General features: G+C 35.5%; 1 protein-coding gene and 1 pseudogene across 1 annotated transcript; one reads left to right on the top strand and one right to left on the bottom strand.

Annotated features, from left to right (window-relative positions):
• Window positions 1-8,386: 8,386 nt before the first annotated feature.
• On the top strand, window positions 8,387-10,282 carry LOC137814733 (uncharacterized). The gene is made up of 3 exons (XM_068617618.1): window positions 8,387-8,783; window positions 8,888-10,191; window positions 10,235-10,282. Exons 1-3 carry the CDS (start codon window positions 8,387-8,389, stop codon window positions 10,280-10,282), a joined length of 1,749 nt encoding a protein of 582 aa, XP_068473719.1.
• LOC137819920 (small nucleolar RNA R71) lies at window positions 8,777-8,882 on the bottom strand (annotated as a pseudogene).
• Window positions 10,283-21,878: the final 11,596 nt, after the last annotated feature.

Here is a 21,878-nt window from a genome sequence, read left to right as displayed (position 1 = left end):
CGGTATGTATCACAATACTTCGTATGTATCCCACATGCAACAAACAAACATACACAATTATCTGTAGGCACATACACACAGGTCCCACCCCTACCTGGGGGCGACCACATTGTATTTGTTTTCAATGGACTCTTCCATTTGGCCAAGTACTCATAATCTCCGCTCAGGCCCAATAGCCGAGCTGACCACTTGCCAGCCCACACCGAGAACCGAGATATTTCCAAGATAAACCATCGACCGAGTCCCTGCCCAGTACATAAGCCCCCTAGGCTCAAGCTGAGCTAGGCTAAGCAAAGAGTCTGAGTGCCTCGATATCTGACATAAAGGTTTCACAGAGGTTAGGTAGGCACGGTGCACGAGGCGTTATTGACACGACGTTTCACCTTAATAAATCTTTAGCACACATGTGGCACAACATCAAGGGTAGAGGGGTTCTTAATGTTTTGAATTCCTTTTCCTGTATATATGCTGCCAAATGTTGATTCGCGCCACACTACTTTTTTTCCCTGAATTCGAAACCACTTTTCCTCCCGAGCTTTCCTTTTATTCCTCTTGCGCCTTCCTTCTCAGAGTTGCTTCTTTTCCACATGTATTTTCTCTTTTCAATCCATCTATACCTTTAACTATTTATATTTATATTGTTTGAGTTGGGCTTGTATCCATATTTCATACCTTACATCAATGATCGTGCCTGCTTCGTTGTTGCTTGTATCTGACTTTAAATGTTCATGCATTTAGCTTGTTATTATTCACCATATTTGGTCTGAATCTTATTTGCAACTTTCCTGTATGTTGTGTTTTTAGATAAACCCTGTCCTGGATTACAAAGCCTCATACCCTTGGGCTCCCCAAACCTTTTTGGAAGAGACCTCCTCCTTCAATGCCTCTTCTCTAATAGCAACACTTAGGAAAAATGGTCGCCCCTTTGGTAGGGAAAACGATAGGATACATGTAGTTCCCTGTAGAGAAGATGAACCAGTATGTTGTGATGAGTCTTTTGACCCTGGGAAACCTTTATGTTTTTTCTATGTGACTGTATTAAAAAAGGTCTGCATACGTCTCTCCCTTCCTTATTTCGAAAAAAAAAAGCTTTTAACCAAGTTAAACATCGCTCCAGCCCAACTACATCCTAATAGTTGAGCGTTTGTTCGAGCCTTTGTTGTCCTTTGTACCAGTTCGACCTAATGCCATCTGTGGAGGTTTTCCTGTACTTCTTTGAGGTTAAAAAACTGGGCCACCAACTCTGGGTGTCCTTCAATGGTACCCCTGGGAGGGGATTGCTTACCCTTTTCCAATCTTCTTAAAATAACTTCAAAGGTCATTTCTTAAAATTTCGAGCTAATAAATACCATCCCACCCTTCTGGACGGGTTTCCCTTGTACTGGACTGAAAAACCTTTTTTTACCGTGGTCCGACGTCTGGAAGACCTGCCATCCTCCGATCGAGAAGTTTGTAAGTTCTTATCGAGCTTACAAGTTGTCTTTGACACCGCTTACCTGTTGAGCAGAGAATTCGATCCAGATACCCTAGAGAGTTACACCGGTACAGCCCTTTTTTCTAGACATAGTGAGCTCTCCCTTTCTTTATAGGTTGTAATCTTTTGCCTATGCCTTGCTGCAGGGAGGATGTTGGCCAGATCAACAAAGAAAAACTAGAGAAAATGGCGAGGAAAGCCAAAATGGCCAGACAAAAGCCATTGAAAGTTCTTAAGGCCCCCGCACCTACCGAGGATGAAGAAGACACCTGGTCGGGTCTAGTCTTTCCTTGAAAGAGGAAAGCCTTCATTGCTCTTGCTGCTACCTCCCCTTCTCATGGTCGGGCCAACTTCGCCTAAGTATCTCCATCCAGAGCTCCGTCCTTCTCCCTAGTCATCGTATCCAACTTCGAGGGGGCTCTGAAAGCTCCATAAGGAAAGGATTGTGGGACCCCAAACTTGACGTTGCTGCTCACATCGAGGGTGCTTTGTTGTTGCCCCAAGACGAGGAGAGGTTAAGGGCTCAAGGAGGCCATAAAGAAATTTGAGTAGGCTCTGGCCACAAGCTGCTTGGCCATGAAGAAGATATGAAACCAAGAGGCCACCTCCGAGTCCAAGGTTCAGGAGAATGACGAACTCCACCAAAAGGTGGTCGGCATGCAGTAGGAGCTTCAACACCTCCAAGCTCTCTACCAACGTACCGAGCAACTCCTGACCGAGAAGACCAAAGCGATCGAAGAGCAAGCATCAGTGGAGATGGGTCATCGCGAAAAGTTGCAGAGGGAACTAGCTCAGAAAGATGATTTCCTTGCTAGCGAGATCGAAGTCTATAAGGAGGAAGCGACTCAAGCCTTCTTGGTGGGATTTGAAGTTGCTGTAGAGCACGCCTCTAGTCTTTACCCCAAAGTGGATTTCTCACAACTAGCACCAGACAAGGTTGTGGTGGATGGAGAGCTGAGGGAGGGATGATCAAGAATGCCGCAAAACTGATATGACTATGCTTTGCTAGTGAACAATCTATTTTAATATTTTATTGGCGTTATCTTATATATGCCAACCGTTATCTTAATGTTTATTTCTCGCCCTTTAAAATAACTAGGATAAAGATTTTCTTCCCTTAACCAAGGTCTTTCTTGAGGTTGAAAACTCTCAAATGAAAAAGGTCAAAACCTTAAACACTTGATCTTAAAGGAAACCACCACAAAACTTAAGGAAAAATAAAATAAAATAAAAGACAAACAAGAAAAGATTAAGCAAGAAAAGCTAAACCAAATTTGAGAAAGAGATTATGAAAAAACTTGAAGAAAGACAATCAAGAAAAAGGCACACAAAAAAGACTCAAAGATACTCACTAAACTTTTAACAATGAAACTTTTTCTTTAGAAATTGCTAAAGCAAAAGGATAAAAAATTCCACAATGGTTGAAATCAATTTGCCAATCAACTTGAATCCAAATTTGGAAAATGTTTTTCTTTAGTAATTGATGCCACAAATGTCCGTTTTCACTTTCTTTTTTTAATTATAGAAATGAAATGTCCATAGTTTTAATCAACATAATTTCCAATAACTCCAATTTTCAAAAAAAATTGGGATTCAATATAATTGAACACTTGAAATCTTTTTGTTTGGAACTTTAAATCTACTTCTACTAAAACAAGTTTCTAATTAGTTCTCAAAGTTTCAAAATTAAAAGTAAAGTAAGTAGAATCAAAGTAATGACACCTAGAACACTAAGAACATATGACACAATCACAAGAGGTAAAAAAAAAAAATGGACAACAATTTAAACATTAAAAAGAGAAATAGAAGTGCTAATGAATAAAAGAGGTGCTGAAAAATAAAAGCAAGAAAGTAAGGGCTGAATTTTAAAGTTGCTTAAATATAAAAGCAAGAAATTAAAGGTACTTGAATTTAAAGACAAGAAATGAAAGGTGCTTGAATGTAAAGAATGTAAAGTGCCAATCAACTCAAAGCAAAATAAGCTCAAGAACCTAAGTTTTGATAACCACATGATGTGAGTTGATTTTAGGATTGTTCATTTTATGGTGTGACACTTTACTTAGATTGAGACTTTAGGAATTTAAGAGTGAAGACCTTAGGAAAATCCCCACTGGATATTAACTTAACCAAGTGATTAAGTAGATGTGAAGGTTCATATCACAAAGGCAAAATGAAAAGACAATTATGAGGTGAAAATGATGCTAGAAGGTGCGGAATTAAAGTACAAAAAAAATAAACCAAAATAGAATTGTTGAATGGAAACAAGGAAAACCAAACAAGAACATGATACAAAGATTAAAAATGGATTGACAATGGAAGAATAGATGAAGGAATGAGAAAGCTTATGTGATGGATTTGAGAAGTGGAACACACCACTTGGAGTGTGATTGGCCTCCAAGATAAGTGAAGATAGCCGCCACTTGAGAGCTCTCAATACTCACAAGATAAGACCTAAATGTTAAGAGGAATTCAAACCTCACTAACACCTCACACGATTTGTGCAGAGTAACTCTTCTTCTATTAATTTCAACTTGTAAAATAGACTAGGTATGCCTCCTACTTATAGGTGAAGGAGCCTTGAAGAACAAGCTAAATTGTGTGTGAGACTTTTGTTCTCTCAGCTTTGGTCTTATCTTGTGAGAGTGAGAGCTCTTTGTTGAACCAAGTGGTGTTCAAGCTTTGATGAATCCAAAACCCTTTGAAGGATGTTGAAGGCTAGGCTGTGCTTGTTGTTGCTGAGCTGTCTTAGATAGGATCTGGGGTAGATTATGTTTTGTAATCCACTCTTGATTGAATCCAAAGTATAGGCATTCTCAATCTTTTTAAAAGAAAAGTGTTTTTCAAACTAAGTGAAAAACAACCGATTGTTTTGTCGAAACAACCGATTGTTTTATACTTAGGTGTTTTTAGAAAAGGTTGAAAACTGTTTTTCAAAGGGTTGAGCTATCAAAACCAAAACAACCGATTGATTTGAGGAAACAACCGATTGTTTGTTTTGGTACCATAACAGAAAAACTGTTTCGTGCTTTGACTGAGCATTAAATGATTTTCTAATTGTTTACGCTCCAGTTTTTAATGCTTTGACCAATCTTTAAAGGCAATTAATGGTTTGTTAAGATTTGATAACAAGCAACAAACTTTGATATATACAGAAAAAGAGATTTGAGTTTTTCACCGATTTTGAGTGTTTGAAAGAGTTGAGATTGCTTAGAGATTGAGTTTGATCAAAGAGTGTGAGCTAGGATTTTCTCTTGTATAGATTTCAGATTTGCTTATGTAACAAGTGTAATCCTTGTATCTGTTGAACAAAAACCTTTGTGTGTTTGTTGAGAAGTGTTGTGTGTTCTTGAGGGGATCAATATCAGCATTCTTAGTGTTGGTGTGTTGGCCAAGAGAAGTGTGTGTCTTAAAGGGGATCAAGGTCACTTTCTTGGTTGTGTTGTAAGTGATCTAGGTTTGATTGCTTAGTGGAATTCCTCAGTGGTTTCTGAGAAGACTGGATGTAGCTCTGGGTTTAGAGTGATTCAGTATAAATCTTTGTGTGCATTTTCTTTATCCCTTAAGTCTTTAAATTCAGTTTTAATATTTTGCTGTTGATATAAACAACCGATTGTTTCTGCGAAACAACCGATTGATTTCTAGTGCTGTGTTTTTGCTTTGTGTTTTGAAAAACTGAATTCTTTATCAAGATATTCTCGAAAAAGTTTTCGAAAAACATCTTTAAACCATTCACCCCCCCCCCCCCTCTAGTTTAAAGCCATACATTCTAACACTCTTCAAGTGGCAACCCTCATCACTCATCTTGGAGAATCCCCACACTCCAAGTGGCGTGTTCATTCCATTTTCATCTTCATAAGCTTTTTGTCCTTCATCTTTTCTTTCATTTCCATTACACCATATTCCATTGTGTTTATGTTCTTGTCTTTCTTCCATTTTCTATTCGGCCATGTTACCTTTAATTGCTTCCTTTTATGCTCTTTCGTTTCTGCAAAGCATCATCATCTTCATCATATCTTGTTGTTTTCCCTTTTGCCTTTGGAAGTGAACCTTCACACTTACTTAACCACTTGGTTAAGTTTGTTTCCAGTGGGGATATTCCCTAGGTCTCACCCTATAATTGCTAAAACTCAAATCATAAACAAAGTGTCATCATTAAAATGGACAAATCTAAAATCAACTCACATCATGTGGTATTCAGAGCAAGGTTATTTTGTGCTTATTTGCTTTGAGTTGATTTCGGCATTTTTTTCTAGCAGCTTTAAATTATTGCTTTTACTTTCAAGCAATTTTCAATTCAGCCTTTACTTTCTTGTAATTAACATTTCAGAAATCTTTATTCATTAGCACTTTAAATTCCACTTTTGAAATGTTATTTTGTGTCAATATTTTTTGTTCTTACCTATTTTTGTTTGAGTCATATGTTCTTAGTGTTTTTAGGAGTCTTTTATTCCTTCTACTTATTTTGCTTTTAATGGTGAAGGTATAAAAGTAACTAGAAATTTGTTTGAGTAGAAGTTGATTTAATTCCAAACATAGATTTCAAGTGTTCATTTAATTTGAATCCCAACTATTTTTTGCAGAAATTGGAAGTGAATGAAAAATATGCATGCCAAGATTATGGACATCTTAAATCCATAAACCAAAAAAAAAACAAGGATAAAAAAAACGTTTGTGCAATTTCACTTTCTTTTTCAAGTTCAACATTACTAAAAAGAGGATTCATTTTATTTCACAAATTGATTTCATAATTGTGGAATTTTATCCTTTTTCTTTTACAATTTATAAGAAGAGTAAAACTGGATATTTAAAAGTTAAGTAAGTGTCTTTGATTCTTCTTTTGTGCTTTTCTTGCTTGTCTTTTTAAAAGTGTTGTCCTTATCTCATTTCTAACTTGGTTTAGCTTTCTTGATTTTAAGCTTTTCTTGTTTGTCATTCAAAAAAAATTAGTTTGGTAGTCGTACTTAGTATTTCTGAAATTTACTTTGTTAATTCATTACACTTTTCATTCTTTCTACTTTTCTTTGTTGTACCACTATTGGATGATCCAGTAGACGATGTTCGGCTAGATGATCTAATAATTGTACTTTACTTTTAGGGGTGGCAAAGCGGGTCAGCCTGCCCTGCGCTTGGCCCGCAAAAATGCGGGTTGGGTTGGCTGATAAGTGTCTAATTTCAGTAATATTTCATATTAAAATATAGGCACTTATGAAGATTTATTGCTAATCTACATATAAAATAATCCCTAATTTATGAATTTATACCTTCTTACATTTTTTATGATCTTTATTTGAATAAGAGTATTTTATTCCCAAATTTGGTGTTAATTGCAGATTTCTAAGGAAGATTGGAGATTTGGATTAAAGATGAATGATTTGAGCTAAAAAGATAAAGATAGAAGGTCCCAGAATGGAAAAAGATGCAAAGAAAGATTGGGCCTTTTTTATGTTTTATCATTTAGCCCATTAGCGCGACACAATAAACAACCTAACCCTAGAAAACTAGGATAAATAGAGGGCTAGAGGCTCAACCTTAGTGTGCCAGATTGAGAGGAAAACACCATAGAGTGAATTGTAACCCAATTTGGAGAATGGAAGGTGCTAGAAGTATGCGTGGCTAATTCTACCCTTTGGGATTGGGAGTAATCTGCTCAAACTCTTATGTATTGAGGTGATATCTTATATATTAATATTCAGTTCTTGATTGATTATTGGTATTGTTGTTTTACTTTTAATTTTCCGTGACAAATTGAGAATCTTAAATCTGACCGGGAGGTATTTTCAGGGTTCATACCTAAACAACAATACTTAACATATTTGAATGCTAGGAATAGACTTGAAATGTTAATTGCTATTAAACGTCTGAGCTTCGTTCTAAGTTGTTCTTATAATTATGCGAGGGATCGATAGTTAGGGGACATTCTTAAGGATTTTATATGCGAGGAATCGATATAAATGATTTTTATACGGGCATCAATTTCAATCAAAGAACTCAATATTAGCATGCTAATCAAAATACATGAGTGTGGGAGAGATGAAACCTAATCCCTATTTTTCCAATTGAAGCAACTAATTCTTTGTTTGTTTTCTTATTGATCATCGCCAACACAACCACTTTCAATACACTTTTAATTGTTTTGTTTTATATTTAGCGATTATTGTACTTGATAATTCACTGTTCCTTGTGGGATCGATATCCGTCTTTAGGAACAATTATTACTTCTGACAAACGCGGTACACTTGCCGTAAAAAGTCATCAAGTTTTTGGCACCGTTGCCGGGGAACAGATTTGAATTGTTGAGTATAATTTCCTAAATATTGTAAATATTTTATTTTATTTTATTTGCTTTGATTTTGTTTATTTTATTAAAATTAGATTTGATTTTATTTTATTATAGATTTGCTCTTTTAAAAAAAAAAGTTGTTGATTTTATATTCTTTTCTTTTCTTTACGTTATTTAATTTAGTTTATTTTTATTTTATTTTGTTTTATTTTATTATATTTTATTTTAGTTTTTTTTAGGATTATTTTATTACTAGTTTTAGTTTTTATTTCTAGGTAAGCTAGTTAGTTAGAATATTAGTTAGTTAGGCTACAATTATAGTTTTCAGTTTTTATTTTTATTTATTTATTTTTTTTTTTTATTTCTAGTATTTATTTTTTATTTTTAAGTATGTTATTTCTTGTTTTCTTTTATTCTGTTTCTAGTTTTTATTTTATCTATATTTTTTTTAATATTTTTGTTATTTTTCTCTTAACGTCATTTTAGTGTTTTATTTTTGTTTTTTTATTTATTTTGTTTTACATATTTTGTTTTCATTTTTATCTTCAAATTTATTTTATTTTATTCTTTTTAAAGAAAAAAAAAGTTCTCTGTTTTTTTTCTCCACTAATATGTTTTAGGAAGAAAGCAACATGACAGAACAACAAACACTACCTACTAAGAAGACACTTGGAGATTATGTCATGTACCAAGGACCAAGACATTTTTCTAGTATTGCAATACCTACTACTACCAAGGCCTTGGAAATAAATCCCGATTTTCTCACTCTCATCAGTGCCTATCAATTTACAGCAATAGAACATGAGGATCCATATTCACATTTGGATACATTTTATGAATTGGTAGGAACAATAGGTTTTCAATCAGGTGATCTTGAAAATGTTTATATGCGCTTGTTTTCTTTTTCATTGGCAGGAAAGGCTAAGGAATGGCTCAAATCACTTCCAAATCAGAGCCTCACTAGTTGGAAGGATGTAGAGGAAAATTTTTGCAAAGATTTTTTCCAATTTCTCGCTACATCAAAGCAAAGTCTGAAATCTCTATGTTCAGACAAGGAGCAAATGAAGTCTTTTGTGATACATGGGAAAGATTTAAGATGATATTGAGAAAATTCCCAAATCATGGGTTTGAAGATATTGCTCAACTGAGCATATTCCTGAATGGTCTCAGATTTGACATAAAGATGCTCCTAGATGCTGCAGCTGGTGGCACAATGATGACCCTTGATGTAGAACAAGCAACAATAATTATTGATGCATTGGCATCAACCGATTATAAAGCCCAACATGATGGACAAGATCTTCAGAATAAAGGGTTGTTAGAAGATGCACTCTTGGCTAAAAATAAGATTCTGACACAGCAGATTGAGCAACTAACTGCACAAATGGCTAAATTGCCCCAACAATTATATGTTGTTCATTCATCTCAAAGCCAAAGTCAGTCAATTAGGTGTGACTTTTGTGGAGGTGTTCATCCTAATGGTCACTGTTTTTATCAGAACAATTCACCTGAAGTTGAGGATCCATCTATGCATGAAAGAATGAATAAAGTTGAAGACGCTCTGACAAAGATTGTGAGCGCGCAAGACAATATTGTGAGAGCTCATGAAAATAGCATGGCCATGATTAGGAGTATAGAGATCCAGATGGGACCGCTGACCAAACAAATTGCGGAGGAACAAAGTGGCCAGTTTTCAGTCAATAGGCAAACCAATTCAAAAGAGCATTGCGATAATGTAGTGGTTGAAAAAGAAGAAAAAGATGAGACAGAGGGGAAGAGAGATGAGAAAGAGAGAAGTGAGGAGGAAAAAATAAAGAAGAAAAGTGAAAATAAGGAGAGAGGAGTTTTTGAAAAAGATTTATCATATCCTCATTCTCCTTCAAAAAGAGAGAAGGAAAGAAAATTCTTTGATAAATTGCTCCCTAAAAATTATTTTGCAGGAAATTTGAAGCAAGATTCAACATTTGAAAGATTTCGAAAGAATAGGAGCTATATTGAAGAAAAAAATATAGAGCTGGAGGATAGATACAATGTCATTATTCAAAAAGGCTTGCCTAAAAAAAAATTCAAGGACCCAGGGAGTTTTAACCTTCCCGTGTCTATAGGTGCTTTATTAGTAGCCAATGCTTTATTGGATTTGGGAGCAAGCGTAAATATAATTCCTTTGGCAATGCTGAAGAAAATAGGTGATTTGGAGATTAAACCCACCAAGATGACTTTAAAGTTAGCTGATCAAGTAACCAAGTATCCATATGGTGTGGTTGAAGATGTTCTCGTCAAGGTGGATAAATTCACATTGCCTGTAGATTTTGTTGTGATGGACATGAAAGAAGATGAGGAGGTTCCCTTGATACTTGGAAGACCCTTTATGAAGACTGCTAGAATCATAGTTGATGTCGACAAAGGAGAACTTCAAGTTAGAACTCAAGATGAGGAGGTAACTTTAAATCTTTTTAATGGTCTTAAAAATTTTAATGCAGGGGAAGAATGTGTACAGAAGGATGGATCACAGAGATATTCCACCTTGAAATAAATAGGCGTCAAGCTAGATGACGTTAAACGAGCGTTTACTGGAGGCAACCCAGTCCACATTTTAGTTTATGTTGTTACCTTTGTTTATTTTATTTTTTCAAAAAAAAAAATCTTGTATGCCTCCTAATCATTTTGCAGGTTATGACCTGAGGACAAGTTTTATTAGTCAAGGGGGCAGATCCAGCAAATGAAGCAAGACTATAGATAAAGATTTTAACAAAAAGCTGGATGAATTCTTAAGAAGAGAGGATTGAGTAAAAATATGGTTCTATCTCTCTAATTCTCTTTTCTTTTCAATTATTTAAATTTTATTTTCTGTTTAGTTTTTATTTATTTTATTTTATTTTTCGGTTATTTTGTTTTTTGTTTATTTGCTTATTTTGTATTTTGAATAAATTTGTTGTTTTTGTTGGTTTGTTAGTTTTAGGTTTTGAATTATCTTTCTTGAATAAATTTTCAGTTTTAATTTGTTTGCTTTCTAGTTTATTTTTCTCAAATAAAAAAGAACTAGAATATTAATTTTGAAGTGTAGAAAAAAGAATTTGTGTTTAAATATTAAATAGTGAGATGAATTAGACACAGGTTAGAAAAGAAAATATGATTGAATCCCTATTCAAATGTAGTTAAAATTATGATACATGAAAATTTAACAGGATGATTGATTAGGACAGATAATGACAAGACAAAAAGGAATGAGACCATTTAAACCAAGTGAGTGTGTGAACCTTAAACAGTTTTGAGAGTTTTACTGATGAATTGACAGTTGTGGTTGCTTAATTTTTATTTTTGTTGCATCATAAAAGAGCATGAAGATGATTGAGGCATTTGTTTGTGTTAATTAGGAGCCAGGGCCAAAAAGCCAACCTTTATATTAGAATTCCATTTTTTTATATCCCCTTTGGGCCAAGAAATTTTTTGTTAATATTGCACCTTAACCTTTATTGATATAATTTTCTACCCTTTAGCATGTCTAAGGAAGGAGAACATAGATGCAATACATATAGAAAAGGGAATGGTTGGTTCTGATTTTGAAATTTCAAAAAGTTGAAAATAGGAAGAATCTTTTCCTATTATTGAAGAAAAAAAAGAAAAAAAAAGAAAGATAGAAAAAAAATTTCATGAAAATCATGAAAAGAAAGAAAATGACGAAAAAGGTGACATCGAAAGAAAGTGGTAATTAGATAACATATATGTTCTCTATAATTGAATTGTAGGTATGTTCTTCTTCTTTAAGATGTGCATTTTGTTATCTAAGAAAAACCAATATTTTTTGGAAGCCAACCTCATTACCACCCTGTAAAAGACCTCAAGATTCATGTTTCTAATATGTTTGTGATTTGAAGATGAAATGAAAAGCAACTGTGATTTGTTATGATTCAGTGAAAATAGAGAGAAACACTTACCCGTGAGCATATGAGAAGATATTCCTTGATGAATTGTCATTTATTTGTTTTGATTTGATCCTAGAAATTGATTGTGTCTATAATTTTCTATATTTGAATTTGGAAGCATCATAAGTTTCTAATCTAATCTGTTGTTTAGTGAATTAAGTTGTTTGATATTTAAATTCAAATATATTCATTTACTTTGCTTGAGGACTAGCAAGATTCTAAGTTGGGGAGAGTGATAAGTGTCTAATTTCAGTAATATTTCATATTAAAATATAGGCACTTATGAAGATTTATTGTTAATTTACATATAAAATAATCCCTAATTTATGAATTTATACCTTCTTACATTTTTTATGATATTTATTTGAATAAGAGTATTTTATTCCCAAATTTGGTGTTAATTGCAAATTTCTAAGGAAGATTGGAGATTTGGATTAAAGATGAATGATTTGAGCTAAAAAGATAAAGATAGAAGGTCCCAGAATGGAAAAAGATGCAAAGAAAGATTAGACCTTTTTTATGTTTTATCATTTAGCCCATTAGCGCGACGCAATAAACAACCTAACCCTAGAAAACTAGGATAAATAGAGGGCTAGAGGCTCAACCTTAGTGTGCCAGATTGAGAGGAAAACACCATAGAGTGAATTGTAACCCAATTTGGAGAATGGAAGGTGCTAGAAGTATGCGTGGCTAATTCTACCCTTTGGGATTGGGAGTAATCTGCTCAAACTCTTATGTATTGAGGTGATATCTTATATATTAATATTCAGTTCTTGATTGATTATTGGTATTGTTGTTTTACTTTTAATTTTCCGTGACAAATTGAGAATCTTAAATCTGACTGGGAGGTATTTTCAGGGTTCATACCTAAACAACAATACTTAACATATTTGAGTGCTAGGAATAGACTTGAAATGTTAATTGCTATTAAACGTCTGAGCTTCGTTCTAAGTTGTTCTTATAATTATGCGAGGGATCGATAGTTAGGGGACATTCTTAAGGATTTTATATGCGAGGAATCGATATAAATGATTTTTATACGGGCATCAATTTCAATCAAAGAACTCAATATTAGCATGCTAATCAAAATACATGAGTGTGGGAGAGATGAAACCTAATCCCTATTTTTCCAATTGAAGCAATTAATTCTTTGTTTGTTTTCTTATTGATCATCGCCAACACAACCACTTTCAATACACTTTTAATTGTTTTGTTTTATATTTAGCGATTATTGTACTTGATAATTCACTGTTCCTTGTGGGATCGATATCCGTCCTTAGGAACAATTATTACTTCTGACAAACGCGGTACACTTGCCGTAATGGGTTGGCCCGCCCCGCAAAGTTATTGCGGGCTAGAATTCTCAACCCGCCCCGCATAAGAGTTGGCCCGTGTTTTTTTTTTTAAAATTAAATATATTTTTTTTTACATTTTGTTCTTAAAAATTTGTCAAATTAAACCTATATATTTGTTACTATCAAACCTAAATTCTTTTTCTTCCTTTTCAAACATAATTAAACATCAAAACATTAAACATTAAGATAAATATCAAATATCACTATTCTTCCACTTCCAAAACATTAAAAATACCTAATTCCAAAACATTAAACATAAAAATAAACATAAACATTAATTAAAAAAACATTAAACATAAACATTATTGACGCGATTGTGTTGTGTTTCTTTCTTTGAAATTTTGTGAAAACCTAATTGTGTTGCCTTGCTACCTAAGTGCCAATTTTTTTTCTTGCGGGTTAGCGGGCCAGCCCGCCCCGCCCCGCTGCTAACCCGCGTGGGTTGCGGGCTAATGCGGGTTAGCGGGTTGAAAAGGTCAGTCCGCCCCGCGTTTTTTAGCAGCGGGCCGCGGACCGGCTCGCACAACCCGCCCCGCTTTGCCATCCCTATTTACTTTCAATCTTCTGTTATATTTTTCATTTAGTTTCTTTTACTAAAATCTTTAATTTTTTAGTCAATTTGTTTATATTTCCACTTTAAAATATGTACTTTATATTCAAGTCATTTACAACTTTCGGTTACACTAGAAAATCTATCAGATGATGGTCTTGGTAGACGGTCTAGTGTAATACATAGTCTTGCATTTTGTTTTCTTTTACATTTTTGAATTTTAAATAAAATTTCCCCCCTTTTTAATTTGTAAAGATGAGAACATCAAAATGATGAACTCAATCATCATGTTTTGTTTAGGACTCGACCTAAGACCCTGATGGAGATCAAGCCCAAGAGAACATGGAGGCCACTCATCAAGCTCAAGAAGAGGTGGAGGCACAAATGGAGGATGCCCATGGAGGTCAAAGTCCACCTCAAAGGATTACAAGAAGCATGTTCAAAGCCTTGGGAGCAAGAGGACATTTATTTTCTCTTTTTGTAGTGTCTTTAGTTGAAGGTGCTTAGAGGGAAACCTTAGAAACCTCTTTTGTTATAGCATCTTTTAGGTTTTAAATAGGACCTTTAGGGGGGTGTATTAGTAGATAGGTGTAGGTGTAGTTTTTGGGAGGTGTCATAGTAGAAAAAGGTCACACCTCCCATGTGACTTGTTTTTGGTGGGAATTTCAAATGAGTTTATTTGAAATTTCCCACCTATTTTTCAGCACCTTAGGCTATAAATAGAGGTGCTTCCTTTGTAAAATTCAGATTTGAATTTTATCTAAAGAAACTATACTCAAAATTGGAGTGAGCATTTGGAGAGCTTTGAGCTTCTTCTCTAGTCTTATCTTGAAGGACCATGGTTTCCTCAAGTGGCGGCTTCCACACTCATCTAGGAGCATCCATTCTTCTAGTGGCGTGATCATCCAACCATTCCTCCATCTTCATGAGCATTCTCTTCTCCTTCCTTTCTTCTTCTTCAATTTGTTCTTATTGCCTTGAGTTTTGAGTTGTTTTTGTTTCGGTTCCTTTAATTTTCCAGCACCTATTTTCTGTTTAGTTTTTAAATTCTGTTCGGTTCTTTTGTTTTGAAGTTCAATTCTGTTCGGTTTGTTCTTTTCCTTCTCCTTTGTTGATTCAATTTGACAATATTTGGTTCATCCAAATGAGTTTGGGATTTGGTACTTGTTTTGGTGAGTTCTTGATCTTAGAACTATGATCCAACTTCTAAGAAAGTGCCTCTACATTTTCCAGCTCAAGGTGATTCCTCAAAGTGTCAAGAATCTTGTTCTATGTGGCTATTGGAATCACATCATGTGGTATCATGAGTCTTAGGTTCATTCTTGTTTAATTGTTGAGTTGTGTGCACTTTATTTCAAGAGCTCTTTTTAATTTCTTGCAATTTAAGTTTCTGTTTTAGAATTTTAATTGAGTATTCTTGCTGTTTTTCTTTTGCTCCAAGTGTTTGTGGAAAGGTTTATGGCACTCATCATTCTTATGAGTATGGTTGCTCTTTTGGAATGGCATTATCCTTCCTAGAGTTTACCTTAAGCTTCCTTCCACTTGTTACAATTTGTGTTGTGTCTTTTAATTTTTGAATCATGTTAAGTTTTGTCTTAGTCATGTTATTCCATATATGTCATTACTTCTAGTAGTACTTTTATTGTTTTGATTGTTTCTTGCTTTGGTGTCATATAATTTTCTGAATTGATGTTGATCCTTTGAGCATTTTCTTTTTAGCATTGAGTTCATACTTGTATTCTAGACCTATACAAGTTCCAATACATCATTTTCTATTATGTCTTTGATAGTTCATCATTCTGTTTTTTTATTCCTATTAGGATTCCTCTGTTTCTGAAAAGAGTGCTTACTGTTTTTCCTTATTGCAATTGATTTACGTACTGTAAAATTCTGAAATTCTGGATTTGAGATATTGAAAGTGTTAGAAAAGAATAGAAAAAAGAATCATTCAAAAATATGAAGTACACAAAAAATGATAAATAAAATAAAAAAAGTGTACATTCCTGCCGAAAAAAATACGGTAATCTGGCAGTGATTTTAAAAAATTTATTTCTCTCAATTGGCTTACTGTTTTTAATTGATTCCAGTGCCATTTTTGAGTTAACATCTTGAAGTTTCTGTGGTATAAATTTCATAATCCAGTTCGCTCTACAACGTTCCAGTTAAATCAGTGAATATCAAACACAGTTTGCATTAAAAAAAAATTTCCAGTAGCTAAATTTTTTTTTGTTTTCTTCATCTACTCTAGTGCTTTTCCTTAGGTATTCTTTTGTGTGCCTACTTTTCTCATTGAGTTCTTTATTTTCTTGATTGTCTTTCATTCTTACTCTTTGAGTTTGTCTTACACATAGTTTTCCTTTTGCAATTACCTTTCCTTGCTTATACCTTTTCTTGTTTGTCTTTATTGTTTCATTGGTTTTGTGGTGGTTTGCTCTTAAGATTGGTGTGCTTGCTTTGACATATTTCATTTGAGGATTCCAAGGCCTCAAGATCAGATTGGTGCAAGAACATTATTTCTTTGAGAGTGATATCTTTTCAGCCTTAAATTCACTTCGGCAGTTTCAATTGGAAAGCTCACTGTTTTTGCTAATTTTTAACTTGTTTGCTGTTTTGTGTGTTTGCTGTTTTTTAATTACAAATGGCTGGATCTTCAAGTGATGCATCCTCCAAGCAGAATTCTCCTTCCAAAGCTTCAATTCTTGGTGAATTACATGAAGCTCAAAGAACAATTAGAAGGTTGGAAGAGAAATTGCAAAAGATGGAGGTCAAACAAACTAGACCATCTCCTTCTATCCATGATGGACATCATTCTCATAGACCATCTTCAAGAGCTTCTTCAAATGATGTTGGCCGTGAAGATGAGCATAGGAGAAGGAGACCTCCACCCCAAGTCCATGGACAAAGACATCATCACCAAGGGGAAAGAATTCACTACGGCAATGGCTTCTACCATGATGCAAAGTCCAAGCTTCCTTCGGTCAAACTACCTTGTTTTAATGGTTCTAGTGATCCAAATGTGTATTTAGATTGGGAGGCTAAGTGTGAACAAATTTTTGAGATCCATGAGATCCAAGATGAGCATAAGCTCAAGCTAGCCACCCTAGAGTTTAGTGATTATGCCATGAAATGGTGGCATGGGATTGTAAAGGACATTATCTATCACAAGGGTCCTCCCGTGGACTCTTGGAACTCTTTAAAGGATCATATGCGCGCTAGGTTTGTGCCCCCACATTTTAGGAAAGACCTCATGTTGAGACTCCAACGGTTTCAACAAGGCACGCTAAATGTGGATGAATATTATAAGGAGCTTGAGACGCTTGTGCTTAAAATTGAATTAGAAGAAAGTGAAGAAGCCATGGTTGCTAGGTTTGTGAGTGGTCTTAGGAAGGATATCCAAGACATTGTTGAGTTACAAGAGTATTCATCATTGGGCTCTTTAGTTCATCTTGCAATGAAGGTGGAAGCCCAACTTGCTAAGAAAAACTCTTTTAAAAATGCTTCCAATAATGGATACTACTCCAAGTCTTGGAGAAACAAAACTTCTTTTTCAAAACATCCTTCCAAAGATTCTTCTTTCAAACCCAAGGAATCTAAGCCATCAACATCTAGACCTAAGTCTCCCACTAGAACATCTAACACTAAATGCTTTAAATGTATGGGTTATGGTCATATTGCTGCAAATTGTCCTTCAAAACGAAGTATGTACATGCATGAGGGCATTGTAGTTAGTGAGCATGATTCGGATTCTTCAAAGCATTCATTGCATTCTCATGCATCTAGTGAGGAAGAGAGTGAATGTCCACTTGAAGGGGACTTGTTAGTTGTGAGAAGACTTCTTGGACAAGTTTCACAACCTTTTGATGAAAGTCAAAGGGAAAATATTTTCCATACAAGATGTCTTATTCAAAACAACATTTGTTCCTTGATAGTGGATGGGGGTAGTTGTGCAAATGTGGCTAGTACAAGAGTAGTAGATAAGCTTGGATTGCCTACTATCTCTCATACAAAGCCCTACAAATTACAATGGCTTAGTGAAGTAGGAGAAATAATTGTTAATAAACAAGTCCTCATCCATTTCTCCATTGGAAAATACAAAGATGAGGTATTATGTGATGTTGTGCCCATGGAAGCCACTCATGTTCTTTTGGGAAGGCCTTGGCAATTTGATAGAAAAGTTTTACATGATGGCTTTACCAACAAATTATCTTTTGAATTCCATGGTCACAAGGTTACTTTAAAATCTCTCTCTCCAAGAGAAGTCCATGAGGACCAAGTTATCATGAAGAAAAAGAGGGAGAGTGAAAAAGATAAAAAAGATAAAAAAGATAAGAGTTCTAAGCCTACACTCCTTGTGTCTAGGCGTGACATTGAAAGGGAAATAGTGGCTCATCATCCTCTTTTTTTAGCCATCCCTAGAACTCTTAGCATAGAAACACTTGTTGATAGTCCTCATTGCTTGGAAAATTTGGTAGAAGAGTTCAAAGATGTGTTTCAAGATCCTCCAAATGGCCTTCCACCTTTGAGAGGGATTGAGCACCAAATTGATTTGATACCGGGCTCTTCTTTACCAAATCGTCCCGCATATAGGACCAATCCAAGTGAAACCAAGGAAATTCGCCAACAAGTTGAGGCTTTGATTGAAAAAGGGTGGGTGCAAGATAGCATGAGTCCTTGTGCTATGCCTATCATCTTAGTGCCAAAAAAGGATGGCACATGGCGAATGTGTTCGGATTGTAGGGCCATAAATAACATAACCATTAAGTATAGGCATCCCATACCTAGATTAGATGATTTGTTGGATGAATTACATGGTTCAAAAATCTTTTCAAAGATTGATCTTAAAAGCGGCTACAATCAAATCCGTATCAAACCGGGTGATGAATGGAAGACGGCTTTTAAGACCAACTTTGGTTTATATGAGTGGTTAGTTATGCCTTTTGGTTTAACTAATGCACCAAGTACCTTCATGCGCCTCATGCATCATGTTCTTAGACCTTTCATTGGTAAGTTTGTTGTGGTTTACTTTGATGACATTCTCATTTATAGCTTATCTTTGAATGACCATAGGTTGCATGTTAGGCAAGTTTTGGAAACCCTTAGGAAGGAACATTTGTATGCTAACCTTGCTAAATGTATGTTTGCTCTTGATCATATAGAATTCCTAGGGTTTGTTGTGAGTTGTAAAGGGGTCCATGTGGACAAAACCAAGGTGGTGGCCATTCAAAAGTGGCCTACACCGAAATCTTTGAATGAGGTCCGAAGTTTTCATGGGCTTGCTTCTTTCTATAGAAGATTTGTCCCAAACTTTGGTACCATTGCCGCACCACTCAATGACATAGTGAAAAAGGATGTGGTCTTTCATTGGGGAGAAGCACAACAAAATGCTTTTGATACTTTGAAAGAAAAATTGACTAATGCTCCCATCTTGGCCCTTCCTAATTTCACTAAGACATTTGAGATTGAGTGTGATGCTTCAAGCATAGGTATTGGGGCTGTTCTCCTTCAAGAGGGCCACCCCATAGCCTATTTTAGTGAGAAATTGAAGGGAAGTCATCTCAACTATTCCACCTATGATAAGGAATTATATGCACTTGTTAGGGCTTTGTTTACTTGGCAACACTATCTTTTTCCCAAAGAGTTTGTGATACATAGTGATCATGAATCTCTTAAATATTTGAAAAGCCAAAACAAACTTAACAAGAGGCATGCTAAGTGGGTGGAATTCATTGAGCAATTTCCTTATGTGATCAAACACAAGCAAGGCAAAATAAATATTGTGGCGGATGCTCTTTCTAGAAGATACACCTTGCTAAATCTTTTAACCTCTCAATATCTTGGTTTTGATCACATTAAGGAACTTTATCATGATGACCTTGATTTTTCTCTCCTCTATCAAGAGTGTCTTAAGGGAGGACACAAAGATTTTTTTATTCAAGATGGCTTTCTTTTTAAAGGAAAACGTCTTTGTGTTCCCCAATGCTCTATTAGATTATCTCTTGTTAGAGAAGCTCATGAGGGGGGCTTAATGGGACATTTTGGGGTTGCTAAAACTTTGGATGTGTTGCATGAACATTTCTTTTGGCCTCATATGCATAAACATGTTCATAGTTTGTGTGATAAATGCATAGCTTGCCGCAAAGCTAAATCTAAAATGCATCCCCATGGTCTTTATACTCCTCTTCCTATCCCTTCAATGCCTTGGGTAGATATATCTATGGATTTCATCTTAGGCTTACCCAAGACATCAAAGGGAAAGGACTCCATTTTTGTGGTAGTGGATCGTTTTTCAAAAATGGCTCACTTTATTCCTTGCCACAAAGTGGATGATGCATGCCACATTGCAAACCTCTTCTTCCAAGAAGTGGTTCGCTTGCATGGGATTCCTAGGTCTATAGTGTCCGATAGAGATCCTAAGTTCTTGAGTCACTTTTGGAAGACCTTGTGGGGCAAGCTTGGAACTAAGCTTTTATTTTCTACCACTTGCCACCCACAAACCGATGGTCAAACCGAGGTGGTAAATAGAACTTTGGGACAACTATTGAGATGCTTTATTTCGGGGAATCCTAGAGTGTGGGAGAATTTACTACCCCATGTTGAGTTTGCATATAACCGAGTAGTAAATTCTACCACCTCCCATTCTCCTTTTGAGGTGGTCTATGGGTTTAATCCCCTAACACCTCTTGATCTTCTTCCTATTCCCCTTCTTGACGATGTCTTGTGCAAAGATGGGGATGAAAAGGCTTCTTTTGTGAAAACTTTGCATAAAGACATCAAGAAGAGAATTGAGAAGAAGGTTGGCAAGTATGCTGAACTTGCCAATAAGAGGAGAAAAGCATTGTTGTTTGATGAGGGCGATTGGGTTTGGCTTCACTTGAGGAAGGATCGTTTTCCTACTCAAAGGAAGTCCAAACTAATGCCTCGAGGGGATGGACCTTTCCAAGTCCTCAAGAGGATTAATGACAATGCTTATGAGTTAGATATGCCTGATACATTCTTCGGTAGTCATACTTTTAATGTCAGCGATCTAACTCCTTTTTCTGTAGGTCTCCAGAATTCGTGGTCGAATTCTCTCCAACTCGGGGAGTATGATGGAGATCAAGCCCAAGAGAACATGGAGGCCACTCATCAAGCTCAAGAAGAGGTGGAGGCACAAATGGAGGATGCCCATGGAGGTCAAAGTCCACCTCAAAGGATTACAAGAAGCATGTTCAAAGCCTTGGGAGCAAGAGGACATTTATTTTCTCTTTTTGTAGTGTCTTTAGTTGAAGGTGCTTAGAGGGAAACCTTAGAAACCTCTTTTGTTATAGCATCTTTTAGGTTTTAAATAGGACCTTTAGGGGGGTGTATTAGTAGATAGGTGTAGGTGTAGTTTTTGGGAGGTGTCATAGTAGAAAAAGGTCACACCTCCCATGTGACTTGTTTTTGGTGGGAATTTCAAATGAGTTTATTTGAAATTTCCCACCTATTTTTCAGCACCTTAGGCTATAAATAGAGGTGCTTCCTTTGTAAAATTCAGATTTGAATTTTATCTAAAGAAACTATACTCAAAATTGGAGTGAGCATTTGGAGAGCTTTGAGCTTCTTCTCTAGTCTTATCTTGAAGGACCATGGTTTCCTCAAGTGGCGGCTTCCACACTCATCTAGGAGCATCCATTCTTCTAGTGGCGTGATCATCCAACCATTCCTCCATCTTCATGAGCATTCTCTTCTCCTTCCTTTCTTCTTCTTCAATTTGTTCTTATTGCCTTGAGTTTTGAGTTGTTTTTGTTTCGGTTCCTTTAATTTTCCAGCACCTATTTTCTGTTTAGTTTTTAAATTCTGTTCGGTTCTTTTGTTTTGAAGTTCAATTCTGTTCGGTTTGTTCTTTTCCTTCTCCTTTGTTGATTCAATTTGACAATATTTGGTTCATCCAAATGAGTTTGGGATTTGGTACTTGTTTTGGTGAGTTCTTGATCTTAGAACTATGATCCAACTTCTAAGAAAGTGCCTCTACATTTTCCAGCTCAAGGTGATTCCTCAAAGTGTCAAGAATCTTGTTCTATGTGGCTATTGGAATCACATCAGACCCTATATTATATTAGGGAAAAATTAGGTTTTTTTTTGGAAGATTGGTGTCATTAAGAGGTCATCACCAGTCTAGGAAGAAACCTTGAGAGAGCTACAAGTTTCTTGTTAATGCATTGGTCTTCTTGCAAGTTACTCAAAATCCTCATAGCCAAATGAATTCACACTTGTCAAGATTGACCTCTATTCCTTGCAAAGTTATCATAAACTCTGGAAACTTTCTGCCATCAAC

The sequence above is a fragment of the Phaseolus vulgaris genome, chromosome 10 (genome assembly GCF_000499845.2).
Source record: "Phaseolus vulgaris cultivar G19833 chromosome 10, P. vulgaris v2.0, whole genome shotgun sequence".
NCBI lineage: Eukaryota > Viridiplantae > Streptophyta > Magnoliopsida > Fabales > Fabaceae > Phaseolus > Phaseolus vulgaris.
This window is presented reverse-complemented; position numbering and strand designations above follow the sequence as displayed.